This window comes from Pleurodeles waltl, chromosome 10 (assembly GCF_031143425.1).
Source record: "Pleurodeles waltl isolate 20211129_DDA chromosome 10, aPleWal1.hap1.20221129, whole genome shotgun sequence".
Classification (NCBI taxonomy): Eukaryota; Metazoa; Chordata; class Amphibia; order Caudata; family Salamandridae; genus Pleurodeles; species Pleurodeles waltl.
Genome location: NC_090449.1, coordinates 861,180,740 through 861,200,619, shown reverse-complemented (window position 1 = coordinate 861,200,619; position 19,880 = coordinate 861,180,740). Strand labels below are relative to the sequence as shown.

General features: G+C 48.0%; 1 protein-coding gene across 1 annotated transcript in view; it reads right to left on the bottom strand.

Moving 5' to 3' along the window:
- Window positions 1-19,880, bottom strand: part of LOC138261971 (ATP-dependent translocase ABCB1-like) — a 519,774-nt gene that overhangs the window by 225,156 nt on the left and 274,738 nt on the right. The window contains 1 exon segment of the mRNA XM_069211572.1: window positions 10,801-10,911. Within this exon segment, the coding sequence (XP_069067673.1) occupies window positions 10,801-10,911 (111 nt within the window).

Genomic DNA, 19,880 nt, shown 5'->3' with positions numbered 1-19,880 from the left:
ACAGCGGCATACACTTTTGTCAATCAACCAGACACCAACGCTCTGCATCACTCCCACTCCCCCTGCACCTTCAAAAGCAAAACTGGAGGCCGCTCATTCTCCTACATCACCCCCAAGACATGGAACAACCTCCATCAACACATCAGAGCCTCCTCCTCACTTACTGAATTCTGCAAGAAGCTGAAGACCTGGCTCTTCATATAAGCACCTCGGGACCACACACATGCACACCTTTACCAAGTGTCTGGATACCCTCTCAGGTGATTAGTGCGCTATACAAATCAACATAACATAACATTTTGCCTTTGCACACTATGGTATACAAAGCAATAAGTCAGCCTACCTTACCCACTGGCTCCCTTGACTTTGAGTGACTGCACAAAACCTGAACACATTGTTTACATCATCCTAAAAATGGGTCTTTTCCTACTTAGTGACAAAGCTGCTTTAAAGTGTGATTGTTTATGTTATTTATTGTGTGTATCTATTTCAAATACAAGCTATTTATGTTCCCAAAAGATGGTGATGTATTTTCTTCTTTGTTTTTATTGTAATAAAATAGCATTATATTGTTGTAGCTGCCTGCGATTTGAGTGCTTGATTATGTGATGTTTATTCTCGTCTCCTTCACAAATATTAACATTGATAGTATTAATAACAACAACAATAATAACAATAGTACTAACAATTTTAACTAAAGCAAGTGGCAGTTATTTGTAGGTATCCTTTTTGTCTTTTTTGTCATAAGCCCATTTTGATGAAGGACAGACTGCACATACTTCCCCTGGACAATACATAACTGATGTTGGCATAGTGAGGCAATGGCTTACTTTTACAGAATGGAACTGTGGTCACCTATATTAGGATCAGTATCAGGTTTATCAGGAAAGCCGAGAGTTCCAAGCCCTAAGAACTCAAAAAGACCTAAGGCCCGGAGAGATGCAAGGGAGTAACTGCTCCTAACAAGTATAGAGAGATCAAGGAACTGGAAACGGACAATGACGGCATCAGCATTTGTTCATGGAACACCCACGGCCTTAAGACTCTGTTACAGGATGTGGACACGTGGTTGTTCCTCAAAGAATTCAACATCATCCTGACTCAGGAATCCTGGAACCTACGGCCGGCAACTGTGGTAGGCTTCATCGAGCTGCAGGTACCTGCAAAGAAATCCTCAAAATTCGGACATCCTAAGGGTGGTTTATCGACATTTATATCCACAGCAAATAAATGGGGTAAAGAAGCAATTGACGTAGGGCTGGACTGGATTCAGGTGTCAAAGCTGGTTCCATAAAGGTGCATTAATATGAATAAATGTTTATATTCACCCAAATAAAACAAAGAGGGAAAAGTGGAATTCTTGTGTGAAGTCAATCACGTAATCAATCACGTAATTTATCAATCACGTAATTTATAAAGTGCGCTACTCACCCGTCAGGGTCTCAAGGCGCTGGGGGGGGGCTACTGGTCAAATAGCCATGTTTTGAGGTGTTTCCTGAAAGTCAGGAGGTCCTGGGTCTGGGATAGGCGGAGCAGTTCCCTACTGGTCTTACAGGTCTTGGCGGCGATGTGAGAGAAGGATCTTCCTCCGGCGGTGGTTCGGCAAATGCGGGGGACGGAGGCGAGAGCGAGACTGGCGGAGCGGAGCTGGCGGACGGGAGTGTGGAAGGTGAGTCTCTCGTTGAGGTAGGCCGGACCTGTGTTGTGGAGGGCTTTGTGTGCGTGGGTGAGTAGTTTGAAGGTAATCCTCTTCGATACGGGTAGCCAGTGTAGGTCTCTGAGGTGGGCAGAGATGTGGTCGCGGCGTGGGACGTCAAGGATGAGTTGGGCTGAGGTGTTTTGGATACGTTGCATTTTCGTTTGTAGTTTGGCTGTGGTTCCTGCATAGTGTGTTGCCGTAGTCCAGTCGGCTGCTGACCAGGGCGTGGGTGACAGTCGTACTGGTTTAGATGGGAATCCACTTGAAAATCTTGCGGAGCATGCAAAGGGTGTTGTAGCAAAGAGGAGACTGAGTTGACCTGCTGAGTCATGCTGAGTGCTGAGTCCATGATGATTCCCAGGTTTCGTACTTGGGTGGTGGGTGTGGGTGCAGCTCCTAGGGAGGTAGGCCACCAGGAATCGTTCCAAGTGGAGGGGTTGCTGCCGAAGAGGAGGATCTCTGTTTTGTCTGTGTTTATCTTGAGGCGGCTTGATTCCATCCAGTTGGTGATGGCGTGAAGTCCATTGTGGAGGTAGTTTCTTGCTGTTGTAGGGTCTTTCGTGAGGGAGATGATCAGCTGGGTGTCGTCTGCGCAGGATACTATGTTGATGTGGTGGGATCTTGCGATGTTGGCGAGAGGAGCCATGTAAACGTTGAAAATTGTTGGGCTGAGGGAGGATCCCTGGGGGATGCCACAGATGTTTCTGGAGGATTCGGACAGGTAAGGCGGAAGGTGGACTCTCTGGGTTCTGCCAGAGAGGAATGAAGAGATCCATTTGAGGGCCTTGCCGGGGATCCCGGCATTGTGGAGGCGTATTCGAAGGGTGTGGTGACAAACGGTGTTGAAGGCTGCGGAGAGGTCCAGGAGGATGAGCGCTGCGGTTTCACCTTCGTCGAGCATGGTCCTGATGTCATCTGTAGCAGCAATGAGTGCGGTCTCAGTGCTGTGGTTCTTGCGAAATCCGGATTGGGAGGTATCGAGCACTTTGCTGTCTTCCAGAAAGCGGGATAGTTGGCTGTTCATGATTTTCTCAATGACTTTCGCTGGGAAGGGGAGGAGGGAGATGGGCTGGTAGTTTTTGGGGTCATCTGGGTCCGCCTTGGGTTTCTTCAACAGGGCGTTGATGTCAGCACTTTTCCAGCTCTCCGGGAAGGTGGCTATCTCAAAGGAACTGTTGATGATGGCACGGAGATGGGGGGGCGATGATGTCGCTGGCTTTGTTGAAGATATGGTGTGGGCAGGGGTCCAAGGGGCAGCCGGAGTGGATGGAGGTCATGGTGTTGATGGTGTCTTCATTGTTGACGTGGGTCCAGGCACATAGAGGGTTAACGTTGCTTTGTGCGTTGGGTTCCTGGCTGTCTGTGGTTGGCTGGTGGGTCTGGGGTTTGAAGCTGTTGTGAATGTCTTCGATCTTTCGACTGAAGTAAGTGGTGAGGGAGTTGCAGAGCTCCTGTGTTGGTGGGGGTTCGTAGGAGCAGGGCCTGGGGTTGGAGAGTTCTGTGATGATGCCGAAGATCTCTCTGTTGTTGTGATTATTGGTGTCTATGCAGCTTTTGTAGTAGGTTCTTTTAGTGGTGCGGATCAGCTGGTGATGTTTGCGGATGGCAGTCTTGAGGGCGATGTGGTTGGATTCGGTAGGTACAAGGCGTCAGGTCTTCTACATTCTTTGGCATTCCCGTTTGGAGACCTGAAGGTCGGGGGTGAACCAGCTGGCCTTGGGTCTGTGGTGGATGTCCGAGGGTTGTTTGAGTGGCGCGAGGGTGTTGGCGCAGTTGTCTATCCATTGATACAGGTTGGTGGCGGCTGAGTTGGGGTCCCGGGTCCTAGGAGGAGGTCCCTGGGCGAGGGTAGAGATCAGCTGTTCTGTCGAGATTCTGTTCCAATAGCGGCAGGGGGTGGTTGAGTGGTGAGGTGGTGGGTGACCGGCTTCTGGAAGGAGAAATGATGCAGCGATGGAAGTAATAAAGGTACTACAGTGGCAGCATTATCAAGCCATTTTTCTCTTGTCTGGTGATTTCAGTTTAGACTTAGTAAATGCAAGTAGGAAAAAGACAAAAAAGACAAAGGGGGTCATTCTGACTCCCGCCGGCCGCGGTAACCGCAGGGCCGGCGGGAGCCGCCAGAATACCGCTGCGCGGTCAGAAGACAGCCGCGGTGATTCTGGGTTTCCCGCTGGGCTGGCGGGCGACCGCCAGAAGGCCGCCCGCCAGCCCAGTGGGAAACACCCTTCCATGAGGATGCCGGCTCCGAATGGAGCCGGCGGAGTGGAAGGGGTGCGACGGGTGCAGTTGCACCCATCGCGATTTTCAGTGTCTGCATGGCAGACACTGAAAATCTTTGTGGGGCCCTGTTATGGGCACTGCAGGGGCCCCCAGGGGCCCCACGACACCCCATACCGCCATCCTGTTCCTGGCGGCCAAAACCGCCAGGAACAGGATGGCGGTATGGGGGTCGGAATCCCCATGGCGGCGCAGCAAGCTGCGCCGCCATGGAGGATTCCCCAGGGCAGCGGAAAACCGGCGGTACACTGCCGGTTTTCCGTTTCTGACCGCGGCTGTACCGCCGCGGTCAGAATGCCCATGGGAGCACCGCCAGCCTGTTGGCAGTGCTCCCGCAGTCCCCAACCCTGGCGGTATCGGACCGCCAGGGTTGGAATGACCGCCAAAGTCCTATGATGGAAACAGGTACAGCAAATCTCTGGATAAGCTAGGCCTAAGGATCCTAAATGGAAACAGCAAGGAGAACAATCCTGCCTCACTCACGTTCTTAAGTGGTGGAAAATGTTCAGAGGAAACACAAGACAAAACCTCTGCACCAACAAGATATTGGAATGAAGAATGGACAGGGCTAACATCTATATTAGCAAAATTTCAAGTCACGACATGGCCTCAAGGCAGGCCAAATATCCAGACCAAAAAGGGGGTCTGTGAAAGGCATGACTAGTTTAATAAGGATCTGCGCACTCAGAAAACCGAAATAGCCTGAGAAATCAATAAACTGGTAAAAGGGGTTTTACAGGGCAGGAAATACATAAATCCAGTCTTTGGGAGGTGAAAGCCAAGAATAACAAAGAGTGCTGGAGAGAAAGAAGAAAGATTCAGGAGAAAATGTGGATTAAGTTATTATGGGCAAGCAAAAAAACAAACAGTAGAACATTTTGGGAATTAGTGAATGGGTTGGCATCCGGAAAGAGCAGACACAAAAATGCAGGAATCGACGCCAGCACATGGGAAGCCAACATTTGTGTAATGTATGGCTCTTCAGAAGGTAATGCTGAGGGGGACAAGAAGTTCCCCCCAAGTCACTCTAGTCCACGTCCCATTCACCACTAATTGGAGATAACTATCTCCACATCAGAAAAAAATAACATGAGGAATTCTGGAATATCCACTCCCCAACCCCTCCCTCTGATAGCACATAAGCTGTACTTATCCAGCATTCCGCCTGTTCTTTTTTCTGTCTTCTTTTCTGCTGTGGTCATGGGTCGGCAGTGAGGCTTCTGTCCTGGTCTGTTTTCGGTTCTCAGTCCCTCACGTTGAGGAGTGGTGGTTCTGTTCTGCTCCTCCTGCTCCTTTTTTTGCTTGCTATTTTTCCCTGGGCTTTGGGTGGTTCCCTGTGGCATAAGCCACTTGGCCACTGTTACTCGCACATGTGGTGCTGGTACTTTTCGTTGTGTCTGCTAGTGGCCCTTTGTCTCTGCCTGGTGTGGCAGTCACCTTTCTGGCTTTCAATCGGCTGGTCTCTCTGTGCCCCCTTCTTTTGTGTGCTTTTTGCTGGTGCTGGGTCGCTTCCAGGCACCTTAAGTTGGGTCTCCCAAGCTGAGCCTGGTGCAGTCGGTGCTTAGCGGGTTTAGGGGGTCGCGTCTGGTAGATGTGGCCTTGGGTCACTTCCTGTGCATGCCTTGGGCTATTGGTGTCCCTCGGAGTTTTGTGGGACTTTCCTGTCGCCTGTTGGTCACTGTTCCAGCCTCTTCTGCAGTGTGTTGGGGGTTCTTCTTGGGTGTCTCTTTGGGCATTTTTGTTCTTTTGGGGTGATACTCTGCCTGTTTCTTTTGTCCATCCCTTCTGCTGGTTCTGGCTGCTACCCAGGTGATGCTTGCTATGTGCTCTGGGTTTGTGTCCTGTTCTCTGGGGTGATATTTTGGCAATGGAATACCCACACCCGGTATGGGGTCCTGCCCCTCTGTTGGGGCACAAGCAGAGGATGGTTGTCCTGGATGGTTCCCCGGCTTGGCTCTGGTCTTTTTGTATGTGGGGGTCAAGTTGTCTTCTGACGCATCTAGGGTGCGCTTTGGTCCTTGCCCATCCTTCAGGGGTCATTTGATGGCCCTTCTGCATGGGGTTCTTCTTTTCAGTGGTCTCCTACTGTGGGTCTGTTGCCCACTTTGGTATGGGGTAGGGTGTTCAGCTCCATTCTTCTGGTGGGTCGGCCGTTTTGTTTTGTTTTTTCTGGTTGGTGTTTGCCAGCTATGAGCTTTTTTTGTTGGCTGTGTCCCTTTCAGGATGGGACTCTTGCACATGTTCTTCCCTGGATGCTGTGGGGCTTTTCCAGATGGGGCTGATTGGCATTGTGCATATTTTTGGCTACCCCAGGGTCGGTTTCTGGTATATGCCACATTTGTTGCGGGGGGTGGTGGATCTGCTGGTGGTGCTCGTTCTTCTCTGGTCACTTGGTTCATTGCTGTGTGTGGCTCCTGGGCCTGGTACCTGTTGGTCCCTGTTCCACCTTTGGTTGAGCCCAGGTGTTGTGTGGTTCTCCGCGTGGGGCCTGGAGCCTCCTTTCTGGGCTTTGGCTCAGGAGAATTGTTGGCCGGAGTCCTGTTACCACTGCTGATTTGAGTTTTTTCAGCTGGTAGCACGTTTCTCCTTAACCCTTGTGAGTTCTTCTTTTGTCTTGGAATGTGTCTGGCGCCTTGTGCCTGTTTGGGTTTTCTGTGTTGAGGGGTTTCCTTGCTTCCGGTCCCACCCTTGTTTCTCTCTGCGGTTTCCTATTCCTTGTCTGGGGAGGTCAACTTCAGGGCTTTTTGCTGTTGATGCCACTGGTAACATTACTTGTGTTTTCGGGCCAGTGTTGTCCTGCTTTGGAGGGTTTACTCGGGTGGTGCGGCCTTGGTGGTGCACTCAGCTTCCCGGGTGACGGTGTTTCTTTTTGGCCATTCGGGGCTGTTCGTTTCCTGGTCCATCTCTCCTATTGTTTTCCACTGTTAGTTGGTGTTGGTGGGGGGTGCTGTTCTTGTTTCCTGTCCCTAAGGTCGATTTCCCCTCTTGTGCCCATTGTCTAAAGGGGCTCCTGGGGGGTGGGGGCCCTGTCGGTCCCCTGGCCCTGGTTTCGGTTAAGCTTCTTTCCTCCGGTGGCATTGATGCCCTGCTTCTGCCTTGTGTCTGGGACGTACTCTGAGTGGTATTTGCTTGTTCGTGGTTTATTCTGGAGGTCGTGGTTTTACGTTCCCATGGCGTTGACTGTGGGTGGCCTTAGTGGCTTCCCTTTCCTCTGATCCGGAGACAGCTCTCTGTCTGATCACTGTCTGGCATGGGCTGCTGTGATTGGGCTTCCCCAGTTTCTGACTGTAGCTGTGCGGTGTTTTGGTCTGCAAGCCTTTGTGTCTCTGGAGGTTGCTGCTGTTCCACTTTTCTCTCTTTTGGTGGTCTCTTGGTTGGCCCTCTCTTTAGTTGGGGGGCTAAGGGTCCTGGGCACTCGTGGGTCTGGGGTCCCCGTCTTGTCTTTTTCAGCCTAGGGGGTAATTTTTGTGTGTTGGCTCTTCCTTGTTCCTGTGGTTCCTTTTTTATTTTGTTGTTTTGCAAAGCCTCATTTTCCTGCCTCGGGTTCTCAGGGTATGGATGTCTCTGGTCGGCCTCTTCCTTCTGGGCTTTGCTTTGGTCTTTGTGGTTGTTGTTGAGTCATGCCCAGAGGGGTTTAGTTGGTGGGTGTGTGTTTTGGGTCCATCTCCCGAGCAGTCTGTTGTACTGGCTTTTGTAGTGTCTGGTCTTCCTCCTCTGGAGGGGATCTTGAGCTGGTCTCCACAGATGGTTGCAGTCTTATGGGATCATTCTTTGTCTGTTCCCCTTCTTGTGCTCTGCCGTGCTGCTGGCGTTGGTTCCTTCGCTCCTTGTGTCTGTCCAGGTCACTTCCTCTGATTTGAGCTCGGCCTCTGTTTGGCCTGGGACTTCGCAATAGGGTCTGCTGGCTCTCTACTTGTTGGGACTCCTGTGGTGTTTTGTTTGGTATCCTTTTTTGAGGTGTTGTGTTGGCTCTGTCCGGTTTTCAGAAGCCCGGATTTGCCTGCTTGGGTATTCTCCAATTAGGAATGAATGGGACGTGGGCTAGAGGGACCTTGGAGTAATGTTCTATTACTTACCGGAAATCTTCATTACTCCTGGTCCTGTTGTCCTCGTCCCATTCATCACGCCCCTCCCTCCCTCCTGTGCCACCGGTCTTCTGTTGAGGACTTGGTGGTGCAGGTGGAGTGCTGGGTAAGTGCAGCTTATGTACTATCAGAGGGAGGGGCTGGGGAGGAGATGTCCCAGCATTCCTCATGTTCTTTTTAATGTCATGGAGATAGTTATCTCCAATTAGTGATGAATGGGACGAGGACAACAGGACCAGGAGTAGTGAAGATTACCAGTAAGTAATAGAACATTAGTAAATCAAAGTAGAGGAAAGCCCAATAAGGTTTTTTTGGGCTCAGAAGGGAAGCCAAACAATGGAAGTTTGACGACAAGAAAATATATGTCACCCAACAACTAGTAAATTAAGCTTTAGCTGTGGACCAAACACAACTAACTCGCCTGATTAAAGAAACATGAAGTCAGAAGGGAGTGCTGGTCCAAACGGCCTCCCAAACGCCGTTTTCAAACGAGATGCAAAGTACTGGGCCCACTATTTTACACCTTTATTTAACATTTCTCTTCGTACCCATCAAACTCCAGACTCATGGAAAGATAGCATTATACATACAATTTACAAGAGTGGAAATTCGGCTTCTATTAATTACAGGCTCATAGCTTTAATTGATAGAGTCAAAGCTCTATGCATCGTTTACTTACGCATCTCCAAACATGGGTGGATGCAAACAACTTGATCCGAAGATTCCAAAGGGGGTTCAGAGCTGGCATGGGAGTATTAACAAATCTAACAGCACTCAGCCTAATAGTAGAAAAAGCTATAAGCTGAAAAGCAAGTCTTTTCGCTTGCTTTGTAGACCTCAAGTCTGCCTTTGATTGGGCCCCCAGAGGATGGCTTTGGTCTAAACTGGACAAATGGGAAACCCCTAAAGATCTCTTGCGGGCAATCAAAGAACTATATTCGGAAATGTAGGTACCAGTTAAACCAGGGAATGGTAGTAGACTAACAAACAAGATACCAACAGGCTTAAAACAAGCATCTGTCTTGGCCCCAAGCCTTTTCAAGTTATATCTGGCAGACCTTGATGGGATGCTCTCACAGGTTAACAGCCACCTGCCAGTCCTAGCTTCAGAAAAAGTAGGGTGCCTATCATGTGCTGATGATATTATGTTGTTAAGTCAAGCACCAATAGGTCTGCAATGTAGCATGGATGCCTTAAATAGGTTTTTGGATCAGCAAGGGTTTGAATTAAACCTGAAGAAAATGAAAGTGATGTGGCTGGTAGATTGCAATTTTAAGACCTTCATCTGGTTTTTAGGAGGAAAAAAAAGTGGAGGTGGCCACTACATATACATATCTGGGAGTACACCTGAAACCTCAAATGACAGGGAAACACCAGCTGACTGCAATACAAGCAAAAGCACAGTAGTGACATCAGTGGATGTACAGTTCCAAAGTACTCAAGAAAAAGCTGGACTGTCCCTCTCTGAGACACATTCTCAAAGTAATGTCAACACAGTTGCTGCCTGCAGTGTCCTATGGTGTGGAAGTTATGTGGGGAAAGGAGAGAGGCACATTAAACAAAATTCAAACAAAAACGTATAAGGCTATTTTTGATTCTGAAAAGTGCATCCCCAGCCCAGATCCTGCTAGAATTTGGACTACAAAAATAAGTCCCTTCAGAGTAAGGGTGCATTTATCAAATTATGTTGGAGGCTATGGGCACCAGAGATTAGGTCCATAAATAATCTATGCAAGCTGGAAGTGAAAGACCAACAAGCTAGTACAATAACAGGCTCATGGGAAAACTATTTAAACCAGGTGATTCAAGTTCTAGGCATGAAAGAAGCATGGGAGACTAGTATGGGGAAATCAGCTTTTAATAAAATAATAACTAACTTGCCGGTATTTTTCATACTAGCCCATGGACAAAGACATCTTGGCGAGCCGGGGGCATGCCTGGGCCGTTCTTGGGTCGTATACCTTATGGAGCCCATCTGTCTGTGCATTTCTCCATGGCCATAAAACAGCACCTTATGCTATTTCACTTTGGGTTTATAGTCACAAACAATCTATGTCCCACCCGGAAAACCCATCATACAAATCAAACTTGTTGGTTATGAGGATACAAGCAAGAAGCTTCTTTAGATATATTCTGCAAATGTCCTGATTTTGGGACAGAAAGGAAAAAGCTACTAAAACCATCCTTTTTATCTCTGCAGATTCGTTCCTATAACCAAGCAGTCACGGGTTGGTTAAACGGACAGTCAATCCCCCTAGTTTGTTAGGGGTGGACATTTTTAAAACTGCCTCTCAAAGAGTTGGACAAGACAGAGACTGGGTCACCATCCACAGAAAAAGCATCCCCTTTGGAACAGAAGAAAGTTCAAATCTCAACCGGAGCTCCCTAATGAGGATGAACTGGTCAACAGGTTGAATGATTACACACAGTATATGTATTTTATTAAGCTTGTGGTACAGGCCACATAAGGATAATGAGCTTTTGGTGCCCTGAGCAGAAAAAGCTCAGTTTTACTTTTGATATTTTAAATGACTTTGATTTTTATTCTTTTTATGGTTATGCAATGGTTTTGATTAATTATGTCAATAAAATTTGATTAATTTATTGATTGATACTGTAATGAAATCAAAGCTGAGGCTTTGTAGTGCTTTTGAAATCAGCAGGGAAATCCTATCCTCAGATGCCTCCTTTAGCAGCAACTAGACACCTAATAATTATAAAAACACAGCCACTTACCGGAACATCCGTTCTCGATGGATACTGGAAGTGAACATTTCTGAACTCTATTCCCCCTTTTATTTTGTCAGGTTTGAAGCCAGATGCAGAGAAACTGTCAATCTTAGGTTCCTGTCCCCAAGAGAAAATACAAACACATATAAATGTAAAAGTCAAAACAGCTTTAGCTCCAATATTACTTTGGTTTCACAATAACATCACAACAGTTTCTTTTTTAAAGAGTGCTACAGCAGCAGGCATGGTGGAGCTCTTGTCTACAAGAATAACTATATTTAATCCTGACCAAGACATGATGAAGTAGGAGTGACTGTGATTTGAGGAATATTTTGCCAAATAAGTGCTACACATTAATTTGGGCACCGCATGCAGCAGATGTGGGAATTACTTGACAAAGAGTTTCCCCCTCTGAATCTTACATGTTTGAGATACACACACAGTGAAACCAGCAATGGGAGGATATGACAGAGAAATTCCGTTGGTGTACATAGTTATTCCCTCCGCAGGAAAACAATGCTAAAATCCATTGGATTGTTGGATGCACAGAGGTGTTTGAAAACACGAGAATCTGTGACTGTTGATGTTGTTATGGTGGTCAAATGAGCATTATTAGATATGAGAATGTGTCTGAGAATTAAACAGAGTGGAAAATGCACCTATTTAAACTCAGTGCATGGAGAACAGAAGTAGCAGAATTGACTTCGTCCATTCAGTCATCAGTGTAAATATGGCTGGTTTAGAGGTCTGCATGCCTCCTAAAAGCAGTCACTGCAGAGTTTGCCAATGGCTGATCCACACCAGATTTTAAGGATAATGACCAACTCTATAAATTACTTCCCCTTGTACTTAATGAATAAATGTATCTCCTGTGGATATCCTGAAAATCTGACTTGGATCATCATCCACACCAAGATATAAATTTATAACAAAACTAGACTACGGGGTTCTGCACATTTGACACATACATTCATCCTAATGTATAAGAGTGAAGACGTGTTGCAGGCATCATAGCTAATTGTGGTTTAGCCTCAGTAGAAAGGCCACTCTTCTTTCTGAAAGAAAAACTGCGGGTTTTGCAAACAAGGAGGGTGTCCCTTCTTATCCTGATTTCAGAAGCACCTAATGGTGATGTAGAGCAGCTAAACAGATTATAGCCGGGACCCTCAAACCTCTAAATGAAATTCATCATTAACCATTGATCTTGAAAGCAAGTGCACATCCCTTATATTTACATATTATGCAAGTACCTATCTTATTTATGAAACAAACTATTATCAAATCTCTAACAAAGTGGTTATGGGGCGGAGTCAGAAAAAACGTTACAAAATTGGCACACAACAATGGGCCAGATGTAGCAAAAAAGCAATTTGCGACTTGCAAATTGCGAGTCCCTGCGACTCGCAATTTGCAAGTCGCAAATTGCTATGCAGTACGGTGTCTCAGACACCGACTGCAACTCGCAATGGGGTCGCAATGACCCACCTCAAGAATATTCATGAGGTGGGTCGCAAATTGCGGCCCCATTGCGAGTATAGGCACTCGCTAACATGGAGGCCTGCTGACGTCAGCAGACCTCCATGTTAGCGACCTGCTTTTAAATAAAGCAGTTTTTTTTTTTTAAATGTAGCCTGTTTTCCCTAAGGGAAAACGAGCTGCATTTCAAAAAAATCCGAAACCACTCCCTGCCCTGAAAAAATGTTTTGGGGTCCAGTCTCAAACTGGAAGGGGTCCCATGGGGACCCCTTCCAATTTGCGAGTGGGTTACCATCCACTTGAAGTGGATGGTAACTGCGACTCCATTTGCGACCGCATACGCGGTCGCAAATGGAGTTGCATACCACTGCGACTCGCAAATAGGAAGGGAACACCCCTTCCTATTTGCGATTCGGAAATGCATTTTGCGAGTCGGTAACGACTCGCAAAATGCATTTCTGCATAGGAAACACGCATTTGCGAGTCGCAAACGGCAGATTTTGCCGTTTGCGACTCGCAAAGTGTTTCCTACATCTGGCCCAATATGTCTACAGTGCAGCAGCTGAGGCAGCCATTTTTTTAAGATGACGTATGTAGTTACTTCACACAAGAACAGAACATATATAGTTATATGCTCAATCCATTTTTCCTCAATGAATTTTATGAGGGATGTGCAACAACTGGTAATGTGCCTTAGGGAGGATCCAGACTCTGGAGCCTAGACACACCGCACTCCCACATAAGACACACATCAATTTTCCAACATTCTGTGCAGTAATAGCCAGTGCCTTTGCACTTATTACCCTACCTTTTCTATTCTGAGACCATATGAGGTGTGAATTCCCTTACATGGAAAGGTATTTACTTATCTTAAGCGGGCTAATGCTTTTTATTACCAAGCTTTCCACTGTGGCACAAGCTAATCCATTTTCCTGATATGCCAAGTTAGTGGTGGTGTATATCACAACTATGTCCAAAGAGGCATCATAAAGGACAGCAATGTTTTCAATCCTGCAATACTTGAACCAATGTATTGCAATTACAAATTAATTTTACAACAAGAGATATGGCCAATAATAAATCAATGAGTATTGATTTAAAATACTACTGATTTTTTAACAGCAGCATCAATTATAATTTATAAACCAGGAAGTGCTCAATATGCAAAAAGAGCACAGGGTGCTCGTGAGATTTGTGTTGAGGGGAAAAGTGAAACACATAAGGGTACATAAGCGGTGAAAAGTTAAGACAAACCAGTATTGTGCCCGACTGATCAAGAGTTTCTGCTTTAGGGCACCGTTTGTTCCTGTTAGACGACGTTCCCTAAAGATCACAAATTATTTGGACAAGTGCCGCTATTGTTCAAAGCATGGCCACTCCTTTTCTGTTAACATTCACATTTACAATATAAGGAATATGCCCTGTAAGAAATGTTGGGACTGGGGCAAAAAATGTTACTCACTATTTGCATGATCAAGCTGATTTATTATTGTATGCTGTAGCTTGCAGACCTTGTCGATTTGGTCCCATGAGCAAAGCTGTTTTAGGCCACAGAAATGAGCCCAAATTGTACCAACAGTAATGATACCAAACCTGTATCAAATTAATGATAAACACTTCTAACAGTGTTGTCAGTTAGAGGCAGTGAAGACAAATACATTTAAAAAAAAGATGGTGAAGGTGCCTCTTGATGGCTGACCACGAATACAGGGTTTTCAAATGCAGTCGACCACTTTACGTAGCCATTTCTTGATTAGTGGAGACTGTAAATCTTTTCTGTATAGTGGCCACAGCTAGCAAGATGAGTCAGGACTAATCTCAAACAGTGCTTCTAGGAGAAGTCACTTACCTTTGGTAACGCCTTATCTGGTAGAGACAATATCTAGTTGCAGATACCTTACTTTGGGATTTCCCCCAGACGTCAGTCTGGAATTGGAGATTTTTCTTGAGCAGTACCCCTGTGCGCCATTAGGTGGTGTTGATCGGCTCAACGTCTAGAGTCATCCGTGCCGGATATGACGTTGCGGGTCCGGCACGCTGATGTTAGTTTCTTTTCACGACTTTCCACGGTAGAAGCGCAGAGCCATGAGGAACACTGACCACTGGGTCCTGAAGGGGAAATCAGTTTGCAGAGCAGGGAGGATGGGTGAGGTGGTCAGGAATCTGCAACTAGACACTGTCTAGACCAGATAAGGTGTTCCCGAATAGCGACATCTAGTGATTCCTTCCTTTAGAATACATACCCAAACAATACCATCCCTAGAGGTGGGTCTTTGAACCAAGATCACACCAGGAAGTCCTGCAGGACTGAACGGACAAAGTGCCCGTCCCTAGGCAGTAGTGTTTGGCAAATGCGTGCAGAGACTCCTACGTTGCCGCCTGACAGATATCCAGGACCGGACCTGCGTGTGCCAATGCAGTGGTTACAGCTTTAACTGTGGTAGAATAAGCATGTGAGCCCTCAGAAGGTTGACAATGCGTTGCACATTTTAATGCAGAGTAGGCCCCATCTGGAGATCATTCTCTTCTGCACAGCCCGACCTTTCTTCGCAGCCACAAAACCAAGAAAGAGTAGATCATCCACCGGAACTCTTTAGTACGATCAAGGTAGAATGCCAACGCTCTTTGTGGGTCCAAAGGGTGGAGCCTTTCCCCTTCCTTAGAAGGATGTGGGGTGCGTAAAATATAAGCAAGGTGATGGACTGGCCTAAATGGAAGGGGTAACCACTTTCGGAAGAAAAAAGGTCCGTGTGCGGAGCAGCACTTTGTTAGGATAGATAGAAAGGTAGGGTGGCTTAGATGACAATGCCTTCAGCTCATTCACCCTGTGGGCAGATGTAATGGCCACAAGGAAGGCTGTTTTCAAAGTCAGAAGCCTTAGAGGACAATTATGGAGAGGCTCAATAGGAGAACATATCAGGAATATAACAATCAAATTCAAATCCCATTGGGGCATAATGAATGGGGAAGGAGGAAACATATGACTAAGGCCCTTAAGGAACCTAACTACAATAGAAGATTTAAATAAAGAGGGTTGATCAGGCAGTTGTAAGAAAGCAGAGATTGTAGACAAATATCTTTGAGAGTGCCCAAAGCAGAGCCCTGCTGGGCCAACGACAATATGAACAATAGAACCTCAGAGAGAGGGGCAGACAGGGGGTCAACATGCTTGTCTGTGCACCATGACACAAATGTCTTCCAACTGCAAGTGGATACCGTTTTGGCCTGGCTGCCAAGATAACCTTACAGGCTTCAAGTAAAAGGTAAAAAGCTGTCAAGTGCTGCCACTCAATCTTCACAGGTTCAGGTGGAAAACTCTCCCCTGCTGCTGCGACAGAAGATCCTCCTGAAGGGGCAGTCTGATTGGAGGATCCCTGGTCATGGTCAATAGCTCGGGATACAAGACTCTTCGTACCCAGTCCGGAGCCACAAGGATTTCTTGGTCTTCTTGAGAGCTCTGGGCAGAAGTGGCATGGGTGAAAAGTCGTGCAGAAGGCCTGAGCTTCACTCGAGACGAAATGCGTCGCTGAGCGGGTGCCATCTTGGAAACTCCAACACACAATACTGATGACATTGTGCGTTCTGTGCAGAGGCAAACAGATCTAAACAAGACTCTCCCCACTGCGGAAAGAGATCTTGCTCCACCTCCGGATGAAGACGCCATTCGTGATCAACCAAGCATTGTTGGCTAAGTTCTTCCTCTCTGATGTTCAGAGAGCCCGCCAGATGTTGAACCACCAAGGATATCCCAGACTGTTCCAGCCACATTCAGAGGCTTAGAGCCTCTTGACAAAGGGTCCACGACCCCACTATGCCCTGCTTGTTGCAGTACCACATAGCGGTTGTGTTGTCTGTGAATACCTGCACCACCTTCCCTTTGAGAGAGAGAGGAAATGCTTTCAATGCTAGTCTGATGGCCCGGAGATCCAACAATTTGATGTGGAGTCCAAACTCTGCCGGAGACCAAATGCCTCTGATGTCCACCTTCCCCAAGTGGCCGCCCCATCCCAGGTTCGACACATCAGTCACTACTGTAAAATCTGGTAGGGGAAGGGTGAGGGACCTGCCTCCAACCCAATCGCAGTTCGTTAGCTACCACTGCAGATCTTTGTGCAGTTCCCTCCGAGATCTGGACTATGTTGGAGAGATTCCCCTAATGTTACACCGACTAGAACTTCAGGTCCCACTGTGGAGCCTGCATATGCCAACTGGCATGTGTCACCAGCAGGATGCAGGAGGCCATGAGGCTCACCAGCCTCTGAGTCATTCTCACCAAAATATAGGATAGAGGCTGAAACATCACTATTATAGCCTGAATATCGTTGACTCGCCACTCAGGAGGATAAGCCCAAAACTGCACTGTGACCAGAACAGCTCAGATGAAAGGGAGCATCTAAGAGGGTGTAAGGTGTGACTTCGGCATGGTTATGCGAATGCAGGAGGTTCGCCGTAGTCTGGAGGTTGAAGAAGACTCAACATCCAGTCGTCAGGATAGGAAAAGACTGAAAACCCTGATCTGTGCAGATGTGCTGCGACTACCACCATCACCTTGGTGAACATCCGAGGGGTGCTGGTAAGCCAAAGGGGGGCATGGGTAACTGTAAGTGCTCGTGGCCTACCATGACCTGCAAGTAACATCTGTGGGTAGGCAGGACTGGAATGTGGAAGTAAGCCTCCTCCAAGTCCAACACTACCATCCAGTCTCCTGGGTCCAGGGCAGATGGAACCTGAGCCACAGTGAGCAGTTCAAACTTCTCCTTCTTGGGGAAGAGATTGAGGGACCAAAGGTCTGGAATAGGGCGGAGGCCCTGGTCCTTACTGGGCACCAGAAAGTAGTGGGAATAACAACCACAACCTAGTTCTGGCACAGGTACGCTCTCTATGGCTCCCTTGGCCAAGAGAGCAGTAACCTCCTCGTGCAGTAGTGCCAAGTGATCCTCTATCATCTGATCGTAGGAAGATGGCATGGATGGACGGGTAGTCTAGAAGGTGATGGAATAACCCCTTAGGACTATCTGCAAAGCCCACCTGTCTGATGTGATGGACTGCCAGCGGAGAAGGTGATGGTGAACGCCTCTGACTGGCCCCTGGTGGGGAATCATCAGACTAGGAAGGTGTGGAGAAAGCTACAGGGGAAGGGGAGTTGGGTGTTGTGGACTGGCCAGAGCACTGTCTCTCTGATCCACAAGGACAGTGGATACCACAATCCTGGCCACACACAGGCTGGGCAGCACGCATGCACGGTGGCTGAAGGGGAACAGACGTGATGGGACGCCCATTCTGTTTGACGAAAGAGGCAAAAAGCAGACTGAGTGGGCCATAAGGTTAGATTGGAGAGCCCCCGAAAAGCCAGATGTCCTCAACCAGGTGTAGTGCCTCAGGGCCACTGTTGGTGCAACTTCTCTGCCCAGTGAGTCGGTCGTGTCCAGTCCACATCTGATCGTGAACTTTTCTGCGTCTCTGCCATCAGCAACAGCATGAAAGAATATAGCCTCGGGCTCCCCCGGGACCCTTGGCAGCACGTGGGCAACCGCATCCTACAGCGTGTGGGTGTAATGGCCCAAAAGGCATGTGGTGTTCACAAACTGCTATGCCAGGTTGGAGGAAGAAAACATCTTCTTCCCAGGTTGCTCCAGCCTCTTGGATCCCCTATCCGGGGGTGCAGATGGGAACACCCCCTGGGATTTAGAGGTTTGGATAACCAAGCTCTCAGGGGTAGGGTGTTGCATCAGGAATGCTGGGTCAGTTGGGGCAACAGTCCTGTTCACAGGCGCATCGGTGCTGGGTTTGGACCAGGTACCCAGCAGGACATCGGAAAGGCCTTTATTAAGGGCATGCCAGTGTCCTCTTCACAGGAGCCCCTGTGCTGGGTTTGGACCAGGTACCCAGCAAGACATCGGAAAGGGCTTCATTAAACGGCATTAGGGGTTCAGAGGATGAAGCCACAGGCTGAAGCATCTCTGTCAGGAGTTCAGTCTTGACTGCCACCGAAGGCAGCTCGAGTCCCAGGACCTCGGCCGCTCTTCGTACCACCATGGAACAGGACGCTCCCTCCTCCATAGCCACGGTATGGAGAGAAAGCATGTCAGCGACAGGGAAAGTATCCAGACCACTGACTTCACCCACGTCCGTACGACAGGCAAAAAGGTCTTGTAGCTTGTATTCTAGAGGGGCCCATTCCTCACTGTACCCCAAATCATACAAATAAGTATCAGGAACCAACATAGGTCGCAAAGCCCCTGTCAAAGTTGGAATTGGCATTGCGCGATGCCAATCCAGCTCGTTGTCAGAGTCCACAATGAAGATGGGGTTGATGCCATCCAAAAGCCTGGGTGGGTTGGGAGCGTTGACGTTGCGATAGGAATTGGGGAATGTTGAGGTGGTATGACCAAAGCCTGTTCAGATCCAGGACTGGATCCATGGGTGCCCCCTGGATCCGAGGCCGAAGCCGCCAGGGGGTTCCTTCCGACCCCATGGGGCCCGAGGACACAACAGTAAGATCAGACTACCTAAAAATGAAGCGCATGGACTAATAAAACTCTGAGTTCGGCAGTTGTTTCTCCAGCTCCCGGAAACTCAGGGAGGTGCAGAGCCAAACCAGACCCACACTCCGAGGATTGAGGCCTGGAATGACAACGCTCTTTTTCCCTTGTCTCTTCTGCTGACAGACGGGGTGAAGTCGAAGAACGTTTGTTCGCCTTTGACTTCCTCTTATGCCTCAACTTACCCAATTGTCCCAAGGACTTGGAGTGGTATGACGGTGAGGGGGGGCATCCGCGACCTATCCTGGGACCTTCCTCTTGACCAAGATCAGGACCGACGCAGAGCCGAGTGCCAGGCCACAAGGAGCTTTAGGGACTGCTCCCTCAAAGCTTTTGGATTCATGGCCCGGCACTCGGAGCATGACTTCAGGTCGTGGTCATGCTCCAGACACCACGGGCACATAAGGTGAAGGTCCATTATGGACATCACCCGATGGCAGGATCCACAGGGCTTGAACCTGGTCCTACGAGAAGACATCCTCGATGCACCGGGAGTGTAGACACTCAAAATCTTTGTCAAAAATCAAAAAAGACCAGTCAAAATATGACTGAGGGGTAGCTATTCTTCGGATCAGCGCCAGGCTTGCGCAGAAAGAAAAGAACTGATGTCATCGCACCGGGGTGGCACCTATATAGAACCTGCAATGTAATCTCTGGCACGGAGGTTGCCAACGACAAACCCAGAGCTGATCAACGTGACCTAACGGCGCAGGAGTACTGCTCGAGAAAAATCTCCAGATTGAGACTGATGCCTGGAGGAAATTCTAAGGTAAGGAATCTGCAACTAGATGTCTCTATCAGATGGAGTGTTTCCGTTTTGTGTAATACTTCTTCAAAGGATACTGCAGTTGATGTTTTGTGTCCCTTGGACCCCACAAACCAGACAAAAACCTTTTAGCCACTGCTCCAAAACCCACACCAAGGAATTATAGAAGAGAGGGTTATTTTTTACCAAGCGCATTTACTGTCGGTTTCTAGAATGTTTTCCTTGGAGAATTCCAAGGCTACCAGCATATGTAGGCTTCTTGGGGTTTGGAGTTCCAACAGCAAGGAGGGAAGGAACCAACA